This window comes from Brienomyrus brachyistius, chromosome 7 (assembly GCF_023856365.1).
Source record: "Brienomyrus brachyistius isolate T26 chromosome 7, BBRACH_0.4, whole genome shotgun sequence".
Taxonomy (NCBI): domain Eukaryota; kingdom Metazoa; phylum Chordata; class Actinopteri; order Osteoglossiformes; family Mormyridae; genus Brienomyrus; species Brienomyrus brachyistius.
In genome coordinates, this window is record NC_064539.1 from 20,205,975 (window position 1) to 20,229,374 (window position 23,400).

The 23,400-nt window shown below is 48.1% G+C and overlaps 1 protein-coding gene across 3 annotated transcripts in view; it reads left to right on the forward strand.

Moving 5' to 3' along the window:
• Window positions 1–23,136, forward strand: part of LOC125746292 (bone morphogenetic protein 1-like) — a 43,554-nt gene extending 20,418 nt beyond the window's left edge. For 2 of the 3 annotated variants that reach the window (XM_049020100.1, XM_049020102.1), the window contains exons 7-20: window positions 5,351–5,475; window positions 6,670–6,785; window positions 8,257–8,359; window positions 10,626–10,742; window positions 10,920–11,065; window positions 12,447–12,642; window positions 12,726–12,851; window positions 14,692–14,855; window positions 15,719–15,899; window positions 19,568–19,693; window positions 19,952–20,079; window positions 20,622–20,835; window positions 20,964–21,214; window positions 22,751–23,136. In XM_049020100.1, the coding sequence (XP_048876057.1) occupies window positions 5,351–5,475; window positions 6,670–6,785; window positions 8,257–8,359; window positions 10,626–10,742; window positions 10,920–11,065; window positions 12,447–12,642; window positions 12,726–12,851; window positions 14,692–14,855; window positions 15,719–15,899; window positions 19,568–19,693; window positions 19,952–20,079; window positions 20,622–20,835; window positions 20,964–21,214; window positions 22,751–22,885 (2,128 nt within the window). In that variant the 3' untranslated portion in view covers window positions 22,886–23,136. The remainder of the gene's footprint in view (window positions 1–5,350; window positions 5,476–6,669; window positions 6,786–8,256; window positions 8,360–10,625; window positions 10,743–10,919; window positions 11,066–12,446; window positions 12,643–12,725; window positions 12,852–14,691; window positions 14,856–15,718; window positions 15,900–19,567; window positions 19,694–19,951; window positions 20,080–20,621; window positions 20,836–20,963; window positions 21,215–22,750) is intronic. The other variant, XM_049020101.1, reaches the window with a different exon arrangement.
• Window positions 23,137–23,400: the final 264 nt, after the last annotated feature.

The window sequence follows — 23,400 nt, forward strand, 5'->3', positions numbered from 1 at the left end:
GTTCTTGCAGCACTTTCAGTGGGTACACATTTTAACATATCTCATTAAGAACATTGTAATCTTTATGTTTCTGGCCAAATTCAATTGACCTGCAATTACCTTGTCTTTGGCTTCCCTGCATAATCATCTTGTTTCCTACATGACTGATTGGACTGCAGTACTTCAGTGTTTCAGATGGGAGGCTGTGTACCAGAGGCAGAGGGGCATTGTGGGTGTTGGGGGCATTAGCTCTGTGGGTGGTAACACTTTAGAACTAAAGCCAATCGGTTTGGGAGATGAGGTGAATTAGTGGCATCCATATCGTTGTCATCAGCATAAGGCACGACTCGAAAGAACCTATTAAAGTTGCTGCCAGTTTCTGTGCGGGAATGTGATTAAAACTCAGAGTTCCCTTTTGGTCAGAAGTCCATCGCTGCTTTACCGTGGCCTGGTGTTCTAGAAGTATGTGCTTCAGCGGGTTATGTTTTTGCAGGTAAGGTTTGTGATTGTGCTCGGAAGGTTGCTGGTTCATATTCCAGTATCAGCAGTGTGATGTCGCCATCGGGCATCTGAGCAAGGCCCTTAACCCCAGTTGCTCCAGGGACTGGCTGATCCAGCTTCCTGAAATGTACGTCACTTTCGATAAAAGCTTGCACTAAATAAATGTCATGCAAATGTCTTACATGACTGTGCGGCACAAGTTCCTCCCCCTAAGCTCTTGCATTCTTTGGAATAGAGAACGCCGTCAATTTACGGAGCGGGGCAGCTTGCGGACCCAGGCTCAGGAAACCCGCGTAACTGCGGGGACGGAGAGTGCAGGAAACCCGCGTCCCTGCGGGGTGCGGCAGGCCGGAATGCTGTCTCTCCAGCTGCAGCTGACGGCTACTCCATGACTCGCGGAGGAATTGTAAAGGCGGACTGTGGAAGAATGCCGTCCCAGACCATGAGTCATCCAGGCGCGAGGGCTCCTGATTGATAGTGCCGGTGATGAACAGCGTCGTCTGCGGATTGGTTTAAAATTTGAGACTCGCACAGCTGCTGCATAAATGGTGTCTTTGTGTCATACGGGTAGGATTAGTATAGGAGTCAGTCTTCATGCGTCTGTCCTAGTGAACTCCGATCCTAGTAAACGAGACCTAGAATGTCTTAATGGACTTATTGCATGTGACCTGGATTGTAGGGGCAAAAAGCCCCTCGACCACTAGCCCACTCTCATTGACTTTTTAACTAGTTACATTAATTAATTAAGTGAGCTGGTGGTGAAATTGGACAGATGCATTGAATGGCGGAGGCGCCCTTGAGGAGAGGTCTGGGAACTGAAGCTGTGTTCATCTAGCCGTCCAACAAGACATCTGAGGCTTTAATGAGAGTAGAAGAAATGCTTTTCGGTTTTTTTCATTGTATTTCTGCATATATTCTAATGTTAGATTAAGTTTTTCGTTTCAATGCTAACTATGTTTTTTGTTCAGAGCAAATACTTGCTTGCTATGCAGATGAAGAGCATTAAACGTTTCCTTTGACTGCCTACGACTTTCCCAAAATACTGTACATTATATACCCTAATCCCATTATATACCCTAATCCCATTATATACCCTAACCCCTTCCGTTATGGTACAGACCCTGCTCTGCCCAACCCTAACCCTTCTCTTGTATAACATAAACCATGAATCTTCCTTCATCCAGTACTGACTATTGTGAAAAGCCAGCCAATTGTTCACATCCTCTCAATATGGTATTAGCTCCCTCATATGGAATAGACTCCCCCACTAAGTAATAAGCCCCACCCCATGATATAAGCTCCTCCCCTTATTACAGAGTACCTGTATGATATTGTTACTTCCCATACAGTACTGACCCTTAACTTATTCACGTAAAGACACAGCTACAGACCAAAGTCACAGTAAAACAGTGAGATAGTCTGTCACTCAGGAGTGTTTACACATGATCGCACAGGCAGATGGGCCCTTTGTTTTGGCTTGTTCGTCCATCACTGGCGACAATGCGGGGCTCCATCCCTCGTCCCGCCTCTCTTGGGTTTGCGTGAGGAGACTGAGAGATGATCTGCCTGGGATGTATACCACTGGGCCCCATGAGAGCAGGCGCTCCCCAGTCACTTGTCTAAACGACTTCCTGCCCAAATGAAGATAATAAACAGAAGCAAAGCTTCTGCTGGTCCAGCCATTGCTATTGACCTATTTTTCCTCCATCTTTATAGTTGCCATTGGTGCAGTTAGTCGCCATGCTTGAATGTTGGCATGTTAACCCTCAAGAGTCCCAGTGTTGTGGCCTGTTTCCTTTGAGTTCTGGATCAGGGGCTGAGATGATGTCGTCTCATCGTGTAATTCCCTTCTTTTGACTGTTTGGTTTTAGAGTAACAGAACTAAAGCAGCTAAACGAAACTTTAAAAAAAAGCACGATAAACGTGCTGTTGTTGCTGAACAACAGCAGAAAGAGTGAAAACAATAGCAGTAGCTGCCGGGCCTCGCAGGAGAACAACCATAACAATTCAGAAATCATGCAGATTAACCGTGCTTACAGCACTTAAGGAGTGACTGGAGGACAGCAGAGATGCATGTAAACACACAAGAGGTGATTCGGTGAAAAGAGGCCTTTAATGCCAATGAGATAAGCATTGGGATTGAGTGTGCCACACACACACACACACACACACACACACACACACACACTGCTTATGGGTATTCCAATTTCACCCAAGAAAAGACATCGTCATTGTAACTGAACCTGAAAATTTTGATTTGCTGGAAATGAAAACGCCTAATTTGCAATCGGAATGTGCACTCAGTCTGCATTTCCTTCACTCACTCCTGCACATTCTCTTTGCCATTTGATGAAGACAAAAGTGCATGCTGGGAAAATAGGAGAACATTTGCGATTGCATTTGTCCTGCATTGTTTCGTCTCGTATCGCACTGCTGTTTCTTTTATCCCCTCCCCCCACGCATCTGCCCCTCCCCTGCAACTATGGCACAAGAATTTCACCCTCTAAACACGTGACAATAAAACATGATTGTGTGCTATTTTTATTACAGTAAGAAAGTCCGATGAACCCCAGAAGGACCAGGAATCATTGCCCACTGCCGCATGTCAGGGCCCGGTTTGGCAGTTTCAGTCTCTGTGCTGTAATTACCGACACAATCCTCCCAAAACCGCCTCCGTTTGTCTTGGACCGGAGGCTGTGCCGCACAGGCATGCCTTTGGAGTCCCGTCCTTTTCACGTGGTCCAGAAAAAGCCCATTCCAAGAATAACTGACGTGTCATGGGTGAAGGCAATAAAGGACCACTTCTGTACTGTGGCGACGTGCAGATCCACACTACATGATCTATTCCTTCGAATTTTGAGAATCTCGATTTTTTTTCTTTTAGTTAGCAATTTTTAGATTTCATATAAATGTTCATATTACGATAGAGAGCAAGACATTAAGGGGACTATCGAAGAAGCAGTCAACATTCCCCCCCACTCCGGCACGACAAGTTTTATCACGAGGGCTGGGGTTGCACCAAATATCGGGATCGGTATTCGCGATACCAACCCTGGCGATGCCCCTCCCTACTGTAAAGCACCGTGGGAAGCCTGGGCTGCAGTGTGATCGTTGTTTGAAAGATTTCACGGCAGTCTCTCGCTTTTTGTCTTGCTTTCGTCTATTCTTACCGCCGCATTTAAAGCTTCTTTTCCACGCAGTGCACCGTGAACCTTTGTTTGTCTTTTCTTTTCTTTCTTGCTGGCGGCCGGCCAAAGCAAATATGGACCAGGACAGCGCTTCCTTTTGTGCAGACTGATAGCGACAGGAGCAGTCCGTTTGCACACACGCGCCTCTCGCTTGCTGTCGCGTTGCCATGGGGACAGGGGACATGTCAACTAGGTGACTGGGAGGGGGGTCTTGGAGGGGCTTTCTTAGCCCTTTACTTATTTGGAGAATAATAGAAGCAAAAAAAATGATGCGAAAAGCAGAGAGTTCAGAGTTTAGGAATGTGCATAAGCTGAGGGAATTTGCTGATGTATTACTGGGTACGATGACCATGCATTGTCTCCTTTTGTATTATTGGCTATTTGTTTTTGCTGTGTACTTCATGACACTTGCCTAACTGTGAACATTTTTTTTGGGGACAGTAACTGAAAGGGGGTGTGAAAATAACACCTGTCATTTTCTATTCATTAATTATTGCTAATTCCTGTCACGGCCTGAATGGTTCATGTAAAACACAAGGAAAACTTCGGATTGACAACCAAGTGCATTATGCACCTCGTAATGCAAACTGAAATGCAGTTGGTGTGGCTTATTGACTGTCCATCTCTGATTTATCAATGACCTGGAAAATAAAGCCGTAGAGAACTCAATTAAAGGCAAGCAGCCGGATGTAATATTTTTAAAAAGTTGTACAACCGAGTGAAAATCCATTACTGTTGCAATCACTCTCAGATGGATTCAAGAAGGTTTACCCCAAGTTCACAGTGTCTTTTTCCTATTTCGTGTAAAAATAATTAGAACTAAAATGATTCCTGTAAAAAGCCTTTTTTTATTATTGGGGAGTGCAGCTCCCCCCCCCCCAACAGTCACCATGAGTAAACATGTCTAGAAATGTACAAATATTTATACAGTGAGAATCATAGATCAGCATCATGAGCTAATGCAACACACCATTCTTCTCAGACCAAAATATCCCTGTATATAAAATATCCCAGCTAGATCTACAAAAACCCAGTATTGTCCTGGTTCTCATCCCAGTTATCCAGTTATCCTTTAGTTTATCGTTCTTTCTCCCTGATTCCCTCCGTATCTCGTACTTTTTCACAGGATCCATTGTCTTTGTGTTTTTCCACTTTTCTCATAACATGTTCACTCCAACATCGAGTTTCCCATTAGAAGAGTCCCTTTCTGAATGTCGAATATCGACTGTAAGAAATAATAAGAGTTGGGAGGAGATACCTGCCAAAGCTCAGGCGAAGATATGAATATGATGTGTATGTGTGTCTGTGGATTAGGTATATATTACCTTGGGGGGGGCCGAATTCCCCTTCCGTGTAATAAAAATCTGTTATCTTGACACTGAGGGGTCCATTTGTCAGGTCCCCACAAAGATATGTGAATGCAATCAAAAAACGAAATATGCCAAAAGTCTCTTATTTTTTTGGGGTACATATGGTCAGGATTAGGGCTGGGTGGGGTTTAAGGTTGTTATGATGTCATTAGAGTTTTCCCCATAGAAATGAATGGAGAGTCCCCACAAAGGTATAATTACAAGCCCATGTGCATCTGTATGCGTTTGTGTGTGTGTGTGTGTGTGTACATGTGTGTTTTAGATATATATTTGCTCCCCCCCCCAATGACTCTCCGCTTTTCTTTCCTCCAGGGGTGTGTTCCTGGATACCATCTTGCCCCGCTACGACGTGAACGGAGTCCGGCCTCCCATAGGCCAGAGGACAAGGCTGAGCCAGGGGGACATTGCTCAGGCACGCAAACTCTACCGCTGTTCCAGTAAGAGCCGCGCACATCCGCAGCTTCACGCCTGCGCTGCCTCCACCTAGGGGGCGCCGTTCACACAGTGGTGGGAAAAAATGTTTTGAATTTCCCGGACTTAGCCTTGCTAAGCTGCTTTTAATTGGCTTTTTAGCAGCACATCTGCTAAAAAGAAACCAAGTGATCTTTCGTGTAGTATCGGGTTTGTAAGTGTCAGAAATACTGCGAATGGCTTCTTGGCTCTTAGACTTTATGAAAGATTTTACATGCTGAAATTGGTTCCCGGCTACTAACCGCCTATGCTGTCTAGGTGGCACGTTATACAGTTTAAGCTCTGAAAACTCATGTGTCACATATCGATCAGAACTGGGAGGGGTGAAATGTTTTCGAGGTTCTTTTCATGTGGAAAAAACATTCAAAGAACATTGTGAATGATTTTTTGATTCGCCCATGTACCTGTGGAGCTTTAGGACAAATTCTTGACTGATTGGGGAAGGGGATTGGATGCCAAGTGAGAGAGAAACTCAACGCGTAGCATGCAGGTGCATGAAGGCTGCAATGGGGGGCGTAGGAGTTGCGGGGGGGGGGGGGGGGGGTTGTCATGACTGGAGTTGTTTGGGAGGGAGGTAGGAAAAGCATTCACTCACAGCTGTACGTTTAACGACACACCAGGGAGCATCCATTAGCTCTGGGGACCATCTGGAAGAGACATGAAAAAGTCCAAGAAATAATGATTATCCTGAGAAACGAGGGCGGTCTTCATCCTTTGTGGGCGGAGCCTCGTCCTTTTGCATGTGACTCTGCTCTGTTTGAGTGTGACTCGTTTCGAAGGGGCCTTTATCACTTGCATCACCTGTTTTCACAATCAGGTATTTCTGGAAGCAGGTCGCATTTAAAGTGGTTTCAGAAATTCTAGATCCCCTGGCAGAACCTTGCCCCCCCTCCCACCAAATGAAATTCACAACGTAACGTTTTCAAGGGCCTTTGTAAAGTGCAGCGCCCCTGAATCTGCCCAGGTATCCATGCCCCTATTGTGCCCCTACGTTTAAGTCCTGTACTTAGTGGGATAATGCGAGGATCGTTTTATTCTCGGAATGCTGCGTGGCTAACAGACGCGGAGTGACGTGTGAAAGAGTCGGCTGGGCGACGTCAGTCCAGCATGCGGCCCTCGTGGCCACAGAGGCCCATTACGCTGCATCTCTGTGTGGCCAGAGTGCGGCGGGAGCCTGCAGGACAGCAGCGGCAACTTCTCCTCTCCAGGCTTTCCCAACGGCTACCCGGCCTACATGCACTGTGTCTGGAGGATCTCCGTCACACCTGGGGAGAAGGTGGGTCAGGGTCACGTCGCGGTCGCCCCACTGCTGCCGGGAAACCCCACTTTATGACAGGAGTGTGTGAGGAAACATTTTTATGTCTGCTGCGAGACATCCATCCATCCATCCCTCTACCCATCCATCCATCCATCCATCCATCCATTCTTTAGTTTATTGAAAATTAAGAATAATGACAATTAATAATCTGTTAGTCTGCGATTGGTTGGTGCCCTGTCCTGGGTTGTTCCCTGCCTTGCACCCATAGCCTCCTGAATGGGCTCTGAACCCCCCACAACCTTGAATAAGACAAGTGGTTTTAGAATATGGATGGATGGATGGATGGATGGATAATCTGTTAGCTGTGGCTCTAGGGGGCTCATAATTCTCAGACCTTGAAGAAAATGACTTCATCCGGGCCACCTTGATGAGTGACCCCTCCCACCTGGCCCTCTTCTGTCCCCCCTCCAGTTGTTCCCCCCAGTTAGTAGCTCTTTGATTCCTGCCCCCTACTTTGTGGGTGTGAGTGTTTTTCAGTGTGTTTGCATAGGTTTCCTCACTGAAACAATCAGAAGTGCCCACTGTGTACCCTGTGATGGACCGGCATCACGTCCAGGGTGTCCCCTGCCTTATACCCTGTGATGGACCGGCATCGCGTCCAGGGTGTCCCCTGCCTTATACTCTGTGATGGACCGGCATCCCGTCCAGGGTGTCCCCTGCCTTATACCCTGCGATGGACCGGCATCGCGTCCAGGGTGTCCCCTGCCTTATACTCTGTGATGGACCGGCATCCCGTCCAGGGTGTCCCCTGCCTTATACCCTGCGATGGACCGGCATCCCGTCCAGGGTGTCCCCTGCCTTATACCCTGCGATGGACCGGCATCGCGTCCAGGATGTCCCCTGCCTTATACCCTGCGATGTGCGGGCATCCCGTCCAGGGTGTCCCCTGCCTTATACCCTGCGATGGACCGGCATCCCGTCCAGGGTGTCCCCTGCCTTATACCCTGTGATGGACCGGCATCCCGTCCAGGGTGTCCCCTGCCTTATACCCTGTGATGGACCGGCATCGCGTCCAGGGTGTCCCCTGCCTTATACTCTGTGATGGACCGGCATCCCGTCCAGGGTGTCCCCTGCCTTATACCCTGCGATGGACCGGCATCCCGTCCAGGGTGTCCCCTGCCTTATACCCTGCGATGGACCGGCATCGCGTCCAGGATGTCCCCTGCCTTATACCCTGCGATGTGCGGGCATCCCGTCCAGGGTGTCCCCTGCCTTATACCCTGCGATGGACCGGCATCCCGTCCAGGGTGTCCCCTGCCTTATACCCTGCGATGGACCGGCATTCCGTCCAGGGTGTCCCCTGCCTTGTATCCTGTGTTTCTTGGAACAGGCTCACTGTTCCCCTGTATTGAATGAATTTAATTATTATTTGTTTTAAAAAACCTTTGGAAAAGGGTTTCACCATGAGCTGCTGCCGTTGTTTCACCAGATTATTCTGAATTTCACATCCATGGACCTGTACAGGAGTCACCTCTGCTGGTATGACCATGTGGAGATTCGGGATGGATACTGGAGAAAAGCTGCCCTCAAAGGTCTGTATCCATGGCTCACTGAGCCCTGCTTGGTCTTTAGTCTGTATTTTTTTCTGTTTAATCCATCTTGCATAAATTTGGGCTTATTTACATAAAAAACTATTTTCGACTCTTCTACAGTTTCTGAAGACTGATGCAAACAACATTTTTAATGCCAGTTTAAGCACACATCTCACATGTTATTGTGTGAATAACAGGGTCATCTTATAATACTGAGAGAGTCCTTAAAACAGCGATATTTATTTTGTAGGATTTTGTGTGATGAATGGTGGAAATATGTGCATATTGAAAAATAAAGAAATGTTTTGAATTCCATTTAATTTTCATTTACAAAGTCCTTCAGTTGATAAAATGCTTTATTCCTGGTAAGCAAATAATATACTCGTACTCGTACAATTCATTACGGTTGCCATGATAGTGTTTTCTGTTTTATCAGAGTTAATTAAAAATGTAATTTATTTCATTTGAATTCATAGACATGACAGAATGGAGTGGCACAGTGATTAAGTGGGTAGCGCTGTTACCTGACACGACCTGGACTGCTTATTTGATTCCTGCCATTCTTTTCTTGTTTTTGTTGTTGTTTGTTGTTGTTGTATAAATGTTCTTCCTGTGTTGTGTGGGGTTTTTTTTCCACAACGTTCTTGTGTCCTTCTGCAGTCCTGTGACATCTCTACATTTCCCACAATGCAGTGTTTCTCAAGCCTGTCCTTGTTTTTTTCTCACTGCCAGGTGGTCCAGGTTTTGCTCCCTCCCAGCTCTTGGTAGGGAGCAAAAACCTGGACTGTCTTGGGGTCTTCAAGGATCAGGTTGAGGAACACTGCCATTGTGCATGATCTTTATTATGTATGTACAGCTCTGGAAAAAATTAAGAGACCACCCTATATTAAGTCCTGCTTTAATCCTGGTTCTTCTGTCTACACTGAGCAGCATGACGCTTCCAGGTTCGAAATTTCTAAGACCACAGCGCACAAGAACAAGGTGAAGCAGGAGACGCTGTGAACAACCAAAAATCCGCCAGATAAAGGACAGAAACGACTTTCTAATGCTACAGATGACTGTTAACTTATCCACCAGTTTCCCATGAATCAGAGGATGACATCAAGTGACCTTCAAAAGGAATGGGAGACATTAAGTGCAGGTGTGAGGTGCACCTGCTAGGACAGTTTGTATCAGCCTTCTAGAAGAAGGACCATAAAGCAAGGAAGAAGCCCTTCATTGATGAGAAACAGAGAAGAAGCGGGCTACAGTTTGCAAAACAAATTTACATTATTCAAAGACGCACACCCTTAAACTGAGAAATGAGTGAAACAAAAAATTGTGCTGTGGTCTCTTAATTTTCTCCAGAGCTGTACATGTCATTCAGTGAGCTTGCACCCCTTTCATTGTGTACCCCTGCTTTGTACCCTGTACTGACTGGAATAGATCCAGGGCCTCCTCATAATCCTGAACAGGATAAGATTGGAAGATCTATTTATTTAGCAGATGCCTTTCTCCAAAGTGGCATACATAGCTGATAAAGCATCATCAGCCAGACCCTGGAACAGTTTGGGTTTAAGGGTCTTGCTCTGGGGCCCGATGGTATCATCACTCTGCTGACCCTGGGATTTGGACCAGTGGCCATCCAATCACAGACACAGCACCTTAACTCACTTCACCACCCCCAAGATGGATGAATATACGATAAAACCACAAATCCAATGCTTAGCTGGTAGGCTACTCAGCTGTGAGGGTATTTTGACCGTAAAACCACAGTAAATGAGAGGAAAATGCAAATGAAAGTCATTGTGTTGTACCATGTATTTGTTAATGTGGATAATTATTTCTTCTGGAGATGTTCATGAGCAATAGTAAGTAAGAAGAAGCTTCTCTTGGGAGGGCTGCCTGATGTACAGTTTTCTTAACTATCCCTCGCGTCCTCCTCATTTGATGAGGTGGATCTCGTTGTCCAAATTTGCAATACAGCATGTTCACCTCGTCAAAAGCCTTGTTCTGCATAGGCATGTTGAGAAAGTGCAGCCCTCCTGTATAACCACATGCAGTTATGATTATAATCTAAATTACTAAAGGTCCCAGCTGGAGAAATTGCCTCCATTAACATTGCTGAGGGGTGTATTCTTAGTACAAAGAAAATGTTCAATAAATGTGGCCTTTGGGGTCAAAAGGTTCAATGGAATGTCCTCCCATGAGGCACAGTATTAGCACAGCGTTGTTGTTGTTGTTGAAGAGCCCAAGTCTAACAAGAGGCAATTGGTGCTTTTCCCAGGTCGTTTCTGTGGCGACAAGCTGCCTGAGCCAATCACCTCGACAGACAGCCGGCTGTGGATCGAGTTTCGCAGCAGCAGCAACTGGGTGGGCAGGGGCTTCTCGGTGGCGTATGAAGGTACTGTTCATAAAGGAGCTGCCTCGGGTTCGAACTGTCATTTGGGTCGCGGTTTCCATTTGAGTGCATTATCCCCAGCTCAAACAGGTCAGAGGTGAACGCAGGCTTCTCAAAAGCAATGGGGACAAGGGACAAATGTTATGAAGTCGTGACGACCACCCTGTCACCTGCCCACAGCCATCTGTGGTGGGGATCTGAGCCGTGACAGTGGACAGATCCAGTCTCCCAACTACCCGGACGATTATTGGCCCAACAAAGTGTGTGTGTGGCGCATCACCGTGGCACCAGGCTTTCACGTGGGCCTTGCCTTTCAGTCCTTCGAGGTGAGCAGATTGTCTTTTTTCAGGGCTCTGCAGTTTAACCCCAGCCGCTCCCCCTAAAGAGTCATGAAAATGAAGTCCCACTGCGCTGTGGTTATTATCATTGGAATCAATGTGTTTTATGTGTTTTATAGCACAAGATTTAAAAAAAAAAATAGAACACAAAGAGATTAACTACAGGGTACACAAATGGGATAAAAGTACAAAACAGAGAAAAACATAATTCCTGTTTGTGACCGTAACACTTGCGGGATGGTGTGTTTCAGCCTGCTATGGTGACTCTGCTGCCCCCTGCAGGTCTGATGTGTTACTCCTGTTAGCGAACTCTCCCAGAAAATAAAGAAGTGTTACGTCGTTATTGTAGCACCTTCCTTTTGGTCAATGCAATGCACGTTTACTCTGGAAATAGTAGGTCCAGGTCTGAAAAGGGCTTACCCGTGTTATAGGTAATGGAATATGAATTCTGGGTTTAGATTCTGGGGTGAGAAGTTAATCAGTTTTTACAGTTTAAAGTTCAAACTGCTCTTTTACAGGTGATGTAGTCCAAGGCTCAATTGAAAATGAAGATTTTCCCTGCCTATATGTCATACTTGTGTAATAGCCGATAAAAATGGCACTAAAGAAGTATGAAAATACTGGACCTCCAGTCTGCTCTTTTGGGAATCCATCTTGTAATCAGATCAATTAATTTAGAAAGACTAATGAAATCTGGGTGGGGGAATAACCAACCAATCAGAGCTGAGAGTGTTGGTACATTTATCTCAGAAGTTAAACAAGTGAACATAAAAAGCAGTTTTCTCTTGCTTTTTAATAATTATAAAGGGCTTCCCATTGTAATTTAGAATAAGCTAGTCTAAAATTTAAGTGCTTATAATTGTCATGTGCATGCCAGCTGTCAGCTGTTGTTGGTCGGCCAGAACAGCATTTACTTAATTTTCACAAAATTTTAGCGGGCCCATGTTGAGTCCAGCTGCCCTTCAGGCTCAGCGGAAAGCAGGCGGCAGCTTATCTGGGTCTGTTCCCGGCATTTTTCCTGCCTCTTTGAATCACACGGCAGCGAACAGGGGCTGAACGGGGACCATAGGAAGCGAGCGTCCTCCCTCGCTGCCGGCCGGCAAACCGCAGCCGCCTGCGGAATCGGTGAATGGCCCTTCACACAACAGAACGCCGGGAAGGCCTGGCCGTCTGGAAGGAAGCCAGTTATTTTCCCCCAATGAAAGGCACAGTTGTGGAGCTGTAATTGCCTGGGATTGAGACTTAATCTGAAACGTCTCTGTAGATACATCCAGCTACACAAAGGGATCAAATAAAAACAAACATAAGTTATAGTGGCGTGTGTGCCGAGTGTAGCCGTCTCTAATTGGCCCTTTGGGAATTCCTCCAGATTGAGAGGCATGACAGTTGCACCTATGACTACCTGGAGATCCGGGATGGCGACTTGGACAGCAGCCCCTTGCTGGGCCGCTTCTGCGGCTACGACAAGCCCGAGAACGTCAAGAGCAGCTCCAACAAGCTTTGGATGAAGTTTGTATCCGACGGCTCTGTCAACAAAGCCGGATTCGCCGCCAGCTTCTTCAAAGGTGGTGAGAGTCTCCAGGCGGGTGTGATCTGCGGCCACGTCCGCTCGTGACGGCCGTTTGTCGCCTCCGGTTTTGTCCCACAGAGATGGATGAGTGCTCCAAGCCGGACAATGGACGGTGTGAGCAGCGCTGCATCAACACGCTAGGTAGCTATCGCTGTGCCTGCGATCCTGGGTTCGAGCTGGCAGCAGACAAACGCAGCTGTGAGGGTGAGTGTCTGGCTTGGCTCTGAGACCCCCCCTGCTCCCCAGTGCAAAATGATAATTTACCTTCTCCATGATGACTGACCAGTCATGTGTCCGTCGGATGGTAAAACACAGCATGTGCAATGACTGACCAATTAAATTACACAATATATTCTATGACTGGCAAATCCTGTATGTACAAACACAACTTCATCAGAAGAAGCGAAAGAATTAACAAAAGCCTCCAGTCAGGCTGGCAAACTGGGCGTTGTGGTACGGGGCAGGGAATGGTAGTTCATTTGGGGTATATATTTTTCTTATGGAACGGTACAGACACACAACACAAAAAATTGGAGCTACATTATTTCAGGTGAGAAAGAAAAACAAGAGTCATTATAGTGTAACTGGAAATGGAGACGGGACATCCAGTGACGCCTGGGATTCGCACTGAAGGCTGTGGCTGGGATCTCCGGGGAGGCATTTTGTGAAAATGAGGGACCAAATCAACAGTTAAGCCTAGTCACCTCCTCCTGAGACACCTCCAAAACGCAGCTCACCCAGAGGCCTTCATGCTTGGAGGAACTGTAGAAAAAAACATATATAAAACTTCAAAGAAGAGTCTGTGATAGTTCACACTGAAAACAATCAGGAACATAATTGTTAGATTGTTAAAACCTGTCATGGCCTACACAATGTCTCGTCTCTCAGGACTTGTTTCATTGTAATAGAAGCTTAATCAGCTCTAATTAAACTGTGTACCAGCTAATCTATTAAGCCAAGACTGAATGCAGTTCACAATGAACTCACCTTTCCTGTGTATTGTGAAATTTTAATAGCTTAGTCATCAAAGAAAGTTGTAATTACAGATTGGCAGGCATGGCGATCCGAGCAGCTCTGCGGTTTAGGACCCCTCCGCCTATTCTCTGCGATTGCTGTTGCTGTTGCCAGTGGAAACGCCGGGCTGAGCTTTCTGGGCACGTGGGTTTTTGTTTAGCCATCAGCAGACCTCTTTTATCCGCAGGATTTGCAGCTAAACCCTGCGGGCCCGTATTCGCCCTTTTCCCCAGAACTCCAGCCCCCTTCATGTGAGGAAAACACTGCCGTTTCCTCAATATGGCTGGCCTGTGTTGGTATATAAAGTCCGTTGGTATATAAAGTTAAGGAGGAGGCTAATTTCCGTATAATATTAGAGAACTGATTTTTGGTTGCATCTCGACTCTGTTTTCCCCCTGCAACCCACAGACGTGCAGTTATGCCAAAAGGTGTCTCTAGATTTCTCCTTGTCTGTTTGTGCCCTGCAGCAATCCAGGGGTTACCCCAGCCTCGTGCCCTTTGCTGCCCAGGATAGGCTTCTGGCCCCCCTGTGATCATGACCATGACAAGTGGTTAGAAGACGGATGGATGGATGATTTATGATTAAAACAACTTGATAAACGGAATGCTTTTTTACGTAGTTTTTTCCGACGCTATGTGCAGGTTTTCGTGCTGTTTTTCAAGTGCCCACTGATATCACGTTTTTGTTGATGGAGTGATAAACATAATAGCTGAATACTGATGTCAGGCGTAGGTTCGCAACCCAGTCCTCAGAGACAGTCCACGTTTTTACTTCTCCCACTTTCCAGCATATCAAGAACACTGAATACCTGGTACAGGTGTATTGGGAACAAGCAAAAACATGAACTGCTTTGGGGTCCCTGAGGACTGGGTTGAGAATCACTGGCCAGGAAGGCACCGTGTGACAGCACTAGTAACCTATCAGAAGCAATTCAGTCACCTCACCGGCCTTGGCACAGCCCTCTGATTGGTAGTTTTCCAAAGCCTGTCCAAGCTGCCGCTGGTGTTAACCCTGACTTATCCACCCCAGCAGCTGCCTGTGGCGGTTTCCTCACCAAGTCCAACGGCACCATCACCAGTCCTGGCTGGCCACGGGAGTATCCGCCTAACAAGAACTGCGTCTGGCAGCTGGTGGCGCCCCCCCAGTATCGCATCACACTGCAGTTTGATGCCTTTGAGACGGAGGGCAACGACGTAAGAAAATGATTGTCGATTACGCTGCTGCGGCAGTTGGGTGGTAAAGTGGTTAGAGTCAGATTTGTAACTCAAAGGTGGAGGCTTAAATTATCACAGGCTGACTTGCTATTGTACCAGAGAGAAATGTCTATATATCAAATTGTTTCAATGAAAATCTGACAACTATTAGGTAAATAAGTCTTTAGAAAACAGGTGATTTGGAGGGAAGCTAAATATTACAGATGGACAAAACAATGCCTTGTGAATCATTTGCTGTATTATTTTCCCCCCACTAGATGGTGCTCTTGGTTTGTTTTGGTCATGTTTGAGCTCTTTTTTTCATCGGACAGCACCATCTAGTGGGATCAAAAAATACAGCACATGGTTCATGAAGCATAGCTTTTTCCATCACTACTAAATATACAAGTGTTCATCTAGAAGTTTTATAAATTAATAGTATTAAGATTTGAGTATATTGGTCATATGCTCAGTAAACAGTTATTTTGTATGCCCTTCTGCTAAACGTAACACAAAACACTGATCAGAAGTACAGATTAAGGTGCATATAGTAACACAATAAACACAATTATAATTATAATAATAAATATGCAGATATTGCAATGTAACGTTGTGCAATGTAAGCGTGAAGTAAATATTGCAATAGTGGGTAAGAAAAAGTTATTAATACTGCAAGGATGCACTGCCATGAAAAGAATATCAGTTTTGATTGCGAATTCCATGGTTCACATGGATATTGCTAGATGTTGTTGTCCACTCTATAACATGCTTCCAGCTGGGAATTCAGTTAAAGTAGCGTTGGCTTTGAAAAGAAACCTCTCTGTGGTCTATTTTGTCCACTTTCCTCTGCCTCATACCTGCAGGTGTGCAAGTACGACTACGTGGAGGTGCGGAGTGGACTCACGCCGGACTCCAAGTTGCATGGGAGGTTCTGTGGTTCGGAGAAGCCTGAGGCAATTACCTCCCTGTACAACAACATTCGTGTCGAGTTCAAGTCAGACAACTCAGTGTCCAAAAAGGGCTTCAGGGCCCAGTTCTTCTCAGGTAAGTGGCCGTGTGGAGGTGTAGGCTGCCTCCCCTCTATGTGGGAGCACCAGCAGGAGCTGTTAAAGGCATTTATCTGTCCCAGGGAAGGTAAAATCCACACTGGGATCCAGTTGTTTGCATATAACTTAGCAAGTTTGGCACTTTCAGTTGAACTGGTTAGTAGGCAGTTCTCGTCGACTCATAGGAGATGTGTATGATATCAATTATTAATGTATTATTATCATTTCATATTTGAAATGCATATAATTATATTATTGGCCACTGGTATCACTGTTTTTATAACTTATTTAATTTCATTTGGAATAAGTTACTGTCATGACCTGCTCGTCGGCTCCTCGTGTGTGCCACGCCCCCTGATTACCCACGTGTTCTTCCCCGATTGTATCCAGCTGTGTCTACTTACTTTGATCAGTCCTGTGTATTTCAGTTCGTGTCTTACCTGAGTCCTGGGTCTGTCATTGATGTTAGTCAGCGTCTGATGTTTCCCGCACCTAGTTTTCCCAATTAAACCCTCGTTTTGTGCCGATCCTGACTGCCTGCTTGCCTTTCTGCCCGCCTTCTTGCCCGAGTGATCACCCGCTCTCCAGCGTTCGCGGCGAAACGTGACAGAATGACAGACCACAAGAAGAAAAAGAGGAGACAGAGGAGGAAGACTGTCCCGGTAGAGTCGATCTACCTGGGCGCCTGCTCTCTCTCCAGCCCCTGGCTCCCTCTGGAGGGAGAGGAGGAGGAGCTCGTCCTGGGTCCAGACCTGGGACCATTCGGTCTGGGACCCTGCTCCCTGGCTAGGCTCTGGGGTCCGAGTGAGGACGAGGAGGACGAACCCCTCGTATTCCCGGACCTGGAGCCCATCCCCACAGAACAGCTACTGCCCCTCGAGCGGTATGATTACTGGCCTGAGCAGCTGGCAAATTGGGGAGGGAGGAGAGCGGTGCGAGACGCCATCCCACGTGTGCCCCGGCGTCTTAAAGGGGCCACGCCAGTTTCGCTGGCACAGGACCTGCCAGTCCCGCCGTCTGCAGCAGCAGCTCTGGAGGTGCTCCCTTTGCCTCAGCCTGCTACAGCCCTCCAGCCAAAGGCGCCCCCTCTGCCCCTGTCTGCGGCAGCCACCGTGCAATCGGCGCCGACCCAGTCCACAGCCATGATCCTGGCTAACAGGTTCTTTGCCCTTCAGGATCTGTTTTGGCATGTGTGGGGGGACCCGGCCTTCAGAGACTCCCCCGAGGCGGCAGAGCTCATGGAACAATTGCAGAGGGAGTTCGCCTCAGTCACCCCGGAGTCTCCACTCCAGAGCTTGGCCGTCGCAGAGGAGAGTCTAAGGAAACTGCTCCAATGGAGGAAGGGGTAGACCTCCTCTGCAGTTGGTACAGGGTCTCCCGAGGCACTCCTTCCGCCTCCGCTGCCACTGGCGGACCCCGCTCCCGTGCAGCCGCCTCCGCTGCCACCGGCGGACCCCGCTCCCGTGCAACCGCCTCCGCTGCCACCGGCGGACCCCGCTCCCGTGCAGCCGCCTCCGCTGCCTGCAATTACCACGCCCGAGGCGCCCCTTATGCCCCTTGTGACTGTGCTCCCCGGGGCTCTTGTTTCTAGCCCCACTCCAGTCCCTGACCGAGCCCTGGTCCTTCCAGTCCCAGTCCCTGAGGTGGTCCCAGAGAGCTCGACCACCGCTCCTGCCTCCGTTGAGGTAGAGGAGCTTGAGTGGGACCCCTTGGGGACCTCCCTGATGACTCCTCAGTCCTCACCCCGGCGAGCGGGACCCCAGCCAAGGACCCCCATGTCGGTGTCCCGCAAGGGTAGAGGACACCAACGTAGGGCTGGGGTCCCTCCCTCCCTGCCCCCTGGCTCGCCCTCCCTCGCCTGCACTGTGGCTTGGTCGGCGCCTGCGGGTCCCGGCCCTCCGGGTCGGCTGTCGCCTGCGTCTCCCCCTCCGCCACCTCGTCCCCCTGCCTCACTCCCTCCGACTCCTCGTCGGTCGCCTGCGGGTCCACCCGCTCCTGCGTGGCGGACGACGTCGCCGACTGCGGCGGCTCCCCCCCTCTCCTTGCCCTCGCTAGCGTCCCCTTCGGCTCCCTCCTCGTCCCTGCTGTCTGTCCCTCGCCCGGTTTCCTCGGCCGCTCCGCGGTCCCCTCCGGCTCCGGCCTCCCGGCCGCCTACGGCCCCTCCGGCTGCCTCCCGTCGCCTGCTGGGGCTCCCTCAGGCTCCCCTTCCTTCCCCCTCCTTCTCTCCCTTCTTTCCTGCCCCGGTCCCTCCAGTGTTTGTTCCTCCTCCCGCCTATGTCCCGTTGTCGCCTGTTCCTGGTCCCTTTGTTCTGCCCCGCACCGCTCCTGGTTTCCCGACGTTCCCTCCCGTCACTCCCACTCCTTTTGTTCCGCCTGTTCCCTCTGTTCCACCCTTTCTAGTCTGTCTCTCTGCGTTCCCTGCCCTTTGTCATATCCTGTCTTACGTCTTGTCCCTAGCCATGTTCTGCGTCTCTGTTTTGTTTCCAGTGCTTCGTTAATTGTTCTGTTCTTTTGTTCCAGGTCCCGTGTCCCGTCTGTCCCGTCTGTCCCCTCCTCCCTGGCGCGCCCGGTGAAGCGCGCCTTTGGGGGGGGGGGGGTTCCGTCATGACCTGCTCGTCGGCTCCTCATGTGTGCCACGCCCCCCTGATTACCCACGTGTTCTTCCCCGATTGTATCCAGCTGTGTCTAGTTACTTTGATCAGTCCTGTGTATTTCAGTTCGTGTCTTACCTGAGTCCTGGGTCTGTCATTGATGTTAGTCAGCGTCTGATGTTTCCCGCACCTAGTTTTCCCAATTAAACCCTCGTGTTGTCCCGATCCTGACTGCCTGCTTGCCTTTCTGCCCGCCTTCTTGCCCGAGTGATCACCTGCTCTCCAGCGATCGCGGCGAAACGTGACAGTTACTAAGTTTGGACTCGTGTTTTCTTAACCCTATTGTCCCTATAGAATATGTGTATTTGAACATGGCTTTCCATTAGACGCAGAAACATTGCTGGTGGGATTTGCTGCCATTCATTTTGCATGTTGATGTTAATCAGGTCCCCATCTGTGAGCTTGTGTGAGCTTGTTTTTAGTAAAATCTGGGCTTTTTTCAGATTTTTTTCACCCCGTAAAAACGAATCTTAAGCATCTTATCCATCCATCCATCCATTTTCCAAACCGCGTCTTAAGCATCTTATTTAGATCGTTATTTAGTTTTAACGGTTTGTAACATCAATTTTATGCCTTTTTGATTTTTCAGTTTATTTTACTATGCATGTACACTAACCATTAATATAGCACTAGTTAGGGGCATGGTGTTAAAAGGCAACTTAATTACCTAACCTGGATTTGCTCCCATATGTGTCCATTTCACAGTCACTTCAATTGCAGTTATTGTAATTATGTACGTTTCACCATCTAGTGCATGAAAACAGCAAAGGACATGAACTAGTCACACTGAGTGCAGCACTAATGTGATTCTCAGTTTCCATCATTCCATGTCTGCTGTGTCCCTCATTATGACTGTGAGCCATGGTGGGCGGCCCCAGGTTAAAAATGGCACCCGGGGGGCTCACTGGACCTCCTCATCTCGGCCGTGGTTTGTCATAGTGTTTTTCTGCGTGTGACTCGCCTGGCCTGTCTGACGTCTGAGCCTCCAGCCCCCGTTTTTCCTGTGGTTCTGCAGACAAGGACGAGTGTTCGAAGGAGAACGGTGGCTGCATGCATGAGTGCGTCAACACGCTGGGCACCTACAGCTGCCTGTGCCGCAGCGGCTTCGTCCTGCACGACAACCGGCATGACTGCAAGGAAGGTGTGTCCTGCGAGCGCCCCTGGCGATGCCATGGCGACAGACGCATGAATTCGCAGGATGCCAGCTACAGAAGGGATACTGATAGTACACCTTTTCTAGTAGTTTTCATTTAAAGTTTACACTAGTTTTGCAGTATATTTTTGGGACTCTTTCCATAGTATACAAAAATGTGAACTTGTATAAATATCTTAGGGAAATGCCAAGCTTAGCTCCGGGAAGCTGATGCCACATTGATGCTTGTCTTTTCCTCCATTGCAGCGGGCTGTGATCACATCATAAACAGCATATCTGGCACCATCACCAGCCCCAACTGGCCCGATAATTACCCCAGCAAGAAGGCCTGCACTTGGGCCTTGTCCACCACCCCAGGCCATCGCATCAAAATTGTATGTTGTCTGCCTTGTTCTGCCACGTCAGCTTAGTGGAAAACAATTTAATGCTTAATGATGTAGCCACAATGTTGCCCCTTAGCAATGATCATATAGCCTGATGTAGCCCCATAGCTGTAATGATGTAGCCCTTCAATGTGGTGTAATTTAGCCTCATAATGGTGAAGATGTGGACCCTTTACAGTGATGATATAGCCCAATGTAGCCTCTTAGCAATGATGGTGTTACCTGATGAAGTCTCAACAGTGAACATGTAGCCCCTTCCGGTGGTGATGTATCGAGATATAGCCTTTAGCAGTAAAGATGAGGCCTGATGTAGTCTCTTAACAGTGAAGATGTAGCCTTGTAGCAGTGATGATGTAACCCTTTAGCATTGATGACGTTGGCTGATATAGCATCAAAGCGGTGAATATTTAGTCCCATACACTTATGAAGTAGCCCAAAATATTCTCTCGGATATGATGACATGGCCTGTTACCTCTGCTGAGGCATAATCCCATTTGGGGAATAACAGAACCGTCGCTCCATCCTTGCAATAGGCCTTCAATGAGATTGACATGGAGACTCACCTGGAGTGTGCCTACGACCACCTGGAGGTCTATGACGGACGGGACGCCAAGGCCCCCAGCCTGGGCCGCTACTGCGGAAGCAAGAAGCCCGCCCCCCTCATCTCCACTGGCGACAGGATGTTCCTGCGGTTTTTCTCTGACAACTCTGTGCAGAAGAAGGGCTTCGAGGCCTCACACTCAGCAGGTAGGCCAGCTTCGGCTTCAGGGCCCAGGGTGGGAGAGAGCCACCCAAACCCAGGTCAGCAAACTCTGGGTCAACCCAGATAATAATACCAGAATGACCTCACCGAAACACCTCATCAACCCACACAGAGTGTGGCGGCAACCTGAAGGCCGAGGTGAAGACTAAGGACCTGTACTCCCACGCCCAGTTCGGGGACAACTATTACCCCAGTGCCTCCGACTGCCAGTGGGTCATCTCAGCTGAGAAGGGCTATGGGGTGGAGATCATCTTCCAGACCTTCGAGGTGGAAGAGGAGGCGGATTGTGGCTATGACTACGTGGAGCTCTTTGACGGCGCAGACACCAAAGCTCCCCGGCTTGGCCGTTACTGTGGATCGGGGGTAGGACCAGCCATTGATTGCCACAGATTGTGGTCTATTTAACAATTATCCTTATTAACATAATTACCCATCGGTACTGCAGTGATTAACTAGAGTGACATCGAGCTTTAATGCCCATTATTGTATAGGTAGCATTTTTACAGATCATGCATGGAAGTAAATCTGGACAGAGTCAAGAGGCTGTGCTGGAACCCTTCTCGTTAGGCTTCTCCTGGCTGCTTCTCCGGCTTGTGTGCCCCTTGAATAATCATTTCGCTCTCCATAGCCCAGAGTTCCCTTTTTCTGCCTGTAATTGTCCTATTTAGGTCAAGTGCTCAAGCCTGGCCAGAATTTGTATTTTTCTATAGACCTTGCGCTCATTTCGTTTAAGTTTTTTGAGAGCCCTGGGGAAAAAATTCCCCAGTAGGTGAAAATTCTCTGCATCTGTACATTTTCCCTGGTTCCAATATATGCTCTAATACAGTGAAACTATTTTTGGCCAATGGCACATTTTCTTCCATTGAAAAAATTGCACAGCACACCACCAACCAAAAATGTTACAAAATGACACTGTGTAGCCTAATAATGACAAAATAGTCTCTCAATTTTTTTATACTTACACAGTGTGAAAACTGAGCCTTTTTGGATGAACACAAAGTTGATTTCCTGGCATGAATCAGACAGACACACAAAGCTCTTCCTCAGCAGCTCTGTCTCTCTCTGTCTCTCTTTTTAGTTTTTATATGAGTCAGGCTTGAAAAACTCAGCTCACTCAGATATGTCGTGGAAAATGGGAGTAATGTTGAAATAGCTTTGTTTGTTCAGAATACATCACTATTACAGCACAGACACTCGACAATTGCATACTATTTACAAATAATAATACATTTTCAAAAAAGTTTTTAGGCCAATTAAGTGAAATTGGATAATTTCCCACGGTACACCTTACAATCTCTCACGCCACTCTAGTGTGCCGCGGTACAGTGGTTGAAATTCACTGCTGTAATATATATTAATATGTTTTAATAGATTTCAGAAAATTCATGCACAAGCCTCAGAAAGAGGCTGCTATGGAAAAGCAAAAGGATTATGGGTAAGAATGTTGAGCAGACCTCCTCCAGCCTGAACAGACAGTGCGGTACAGCATCAGAAAATGGGTCCTGCTCAGTTTAGTATTGATGTGCAGTGAACTCAGGCTGCCCAGACTTGACTAGAGGGGAAGTGCTGTCCCTCGTAAATTATAATTTGCGGTTGAAGTACCGGTGCCGATGGATGTAACTTGAGAGAACAGCACTGGGTGCGAGAGATAGAGGCTCTCTGATGGATAAAAAGAATCAGGTTTGTGTATTTGAGTGTTGGTCGTACTCTTCTTATTTCTGAGCACTTTCTGGATACATGCATCATCTGCGGATGCAAAAAAAAATTAATGAAACCCTTTAACGCGGTGAAAGTTTCATGTCCGCTTGCCTGGTTCTCCCCTTGCCCAATCCCCGAATGCTGTTTCGCTGCCCCCTCCTGAGAGAAGTGGGGCTGACTGCCCTTTCTCCATTCCCCCAGCCCCCTGAGGAGATCTACTCTGCTGGCGACTCTATCGTCATTATGTTCCGTTCCGATGACACCATCGACAAGAAGGGCTTCCACATGCACTACACCAGCACGAAGTTCCAAGACACACTGCACTCCAGCAAATGACCTGATGGGCGGGGGGCGGGGGTGGCTGGAGGCGTTGGTGCAGTGGAGCCCATCGGCCGCGAAAGTCACCAGGCCCATAGGATGGTGGTGGGAAGGGCCGAGTCTGGCCCGGCCCCCTTGGTGGACCTCTGGGTCTTCCCCCAATGGACTGTGAGGAGCAAAGCCATTATTGAGTAGACGTCGATTTTACCTGTTACATTACCTACTGCATTTGGCGTGTGGGTTGGGATGGATAGATTTGTTGGGGGGAATGTAATGGGGGGGGGGGGGGGGGCTAGGGGGTGTGTGCTTTGGTCAGTTGAAGATCTATTATAACTACATTTCTCAGGATCCACAAGGAAGCAGGAATCAGCTGGTCAGAACCCTGTTCTTCCTGTGCCAGTCCACTGTAGCAGGCAGGGGATGGGGTGCGAGGAGGCAGCGAGGCAGCGAGCCGACTCTTCCTGCATCACACCCTAAGTTCTCTGGGAATCTCCTGCCATCCTTTCAGAGAACAGACTCCGTGGGCATTTCAA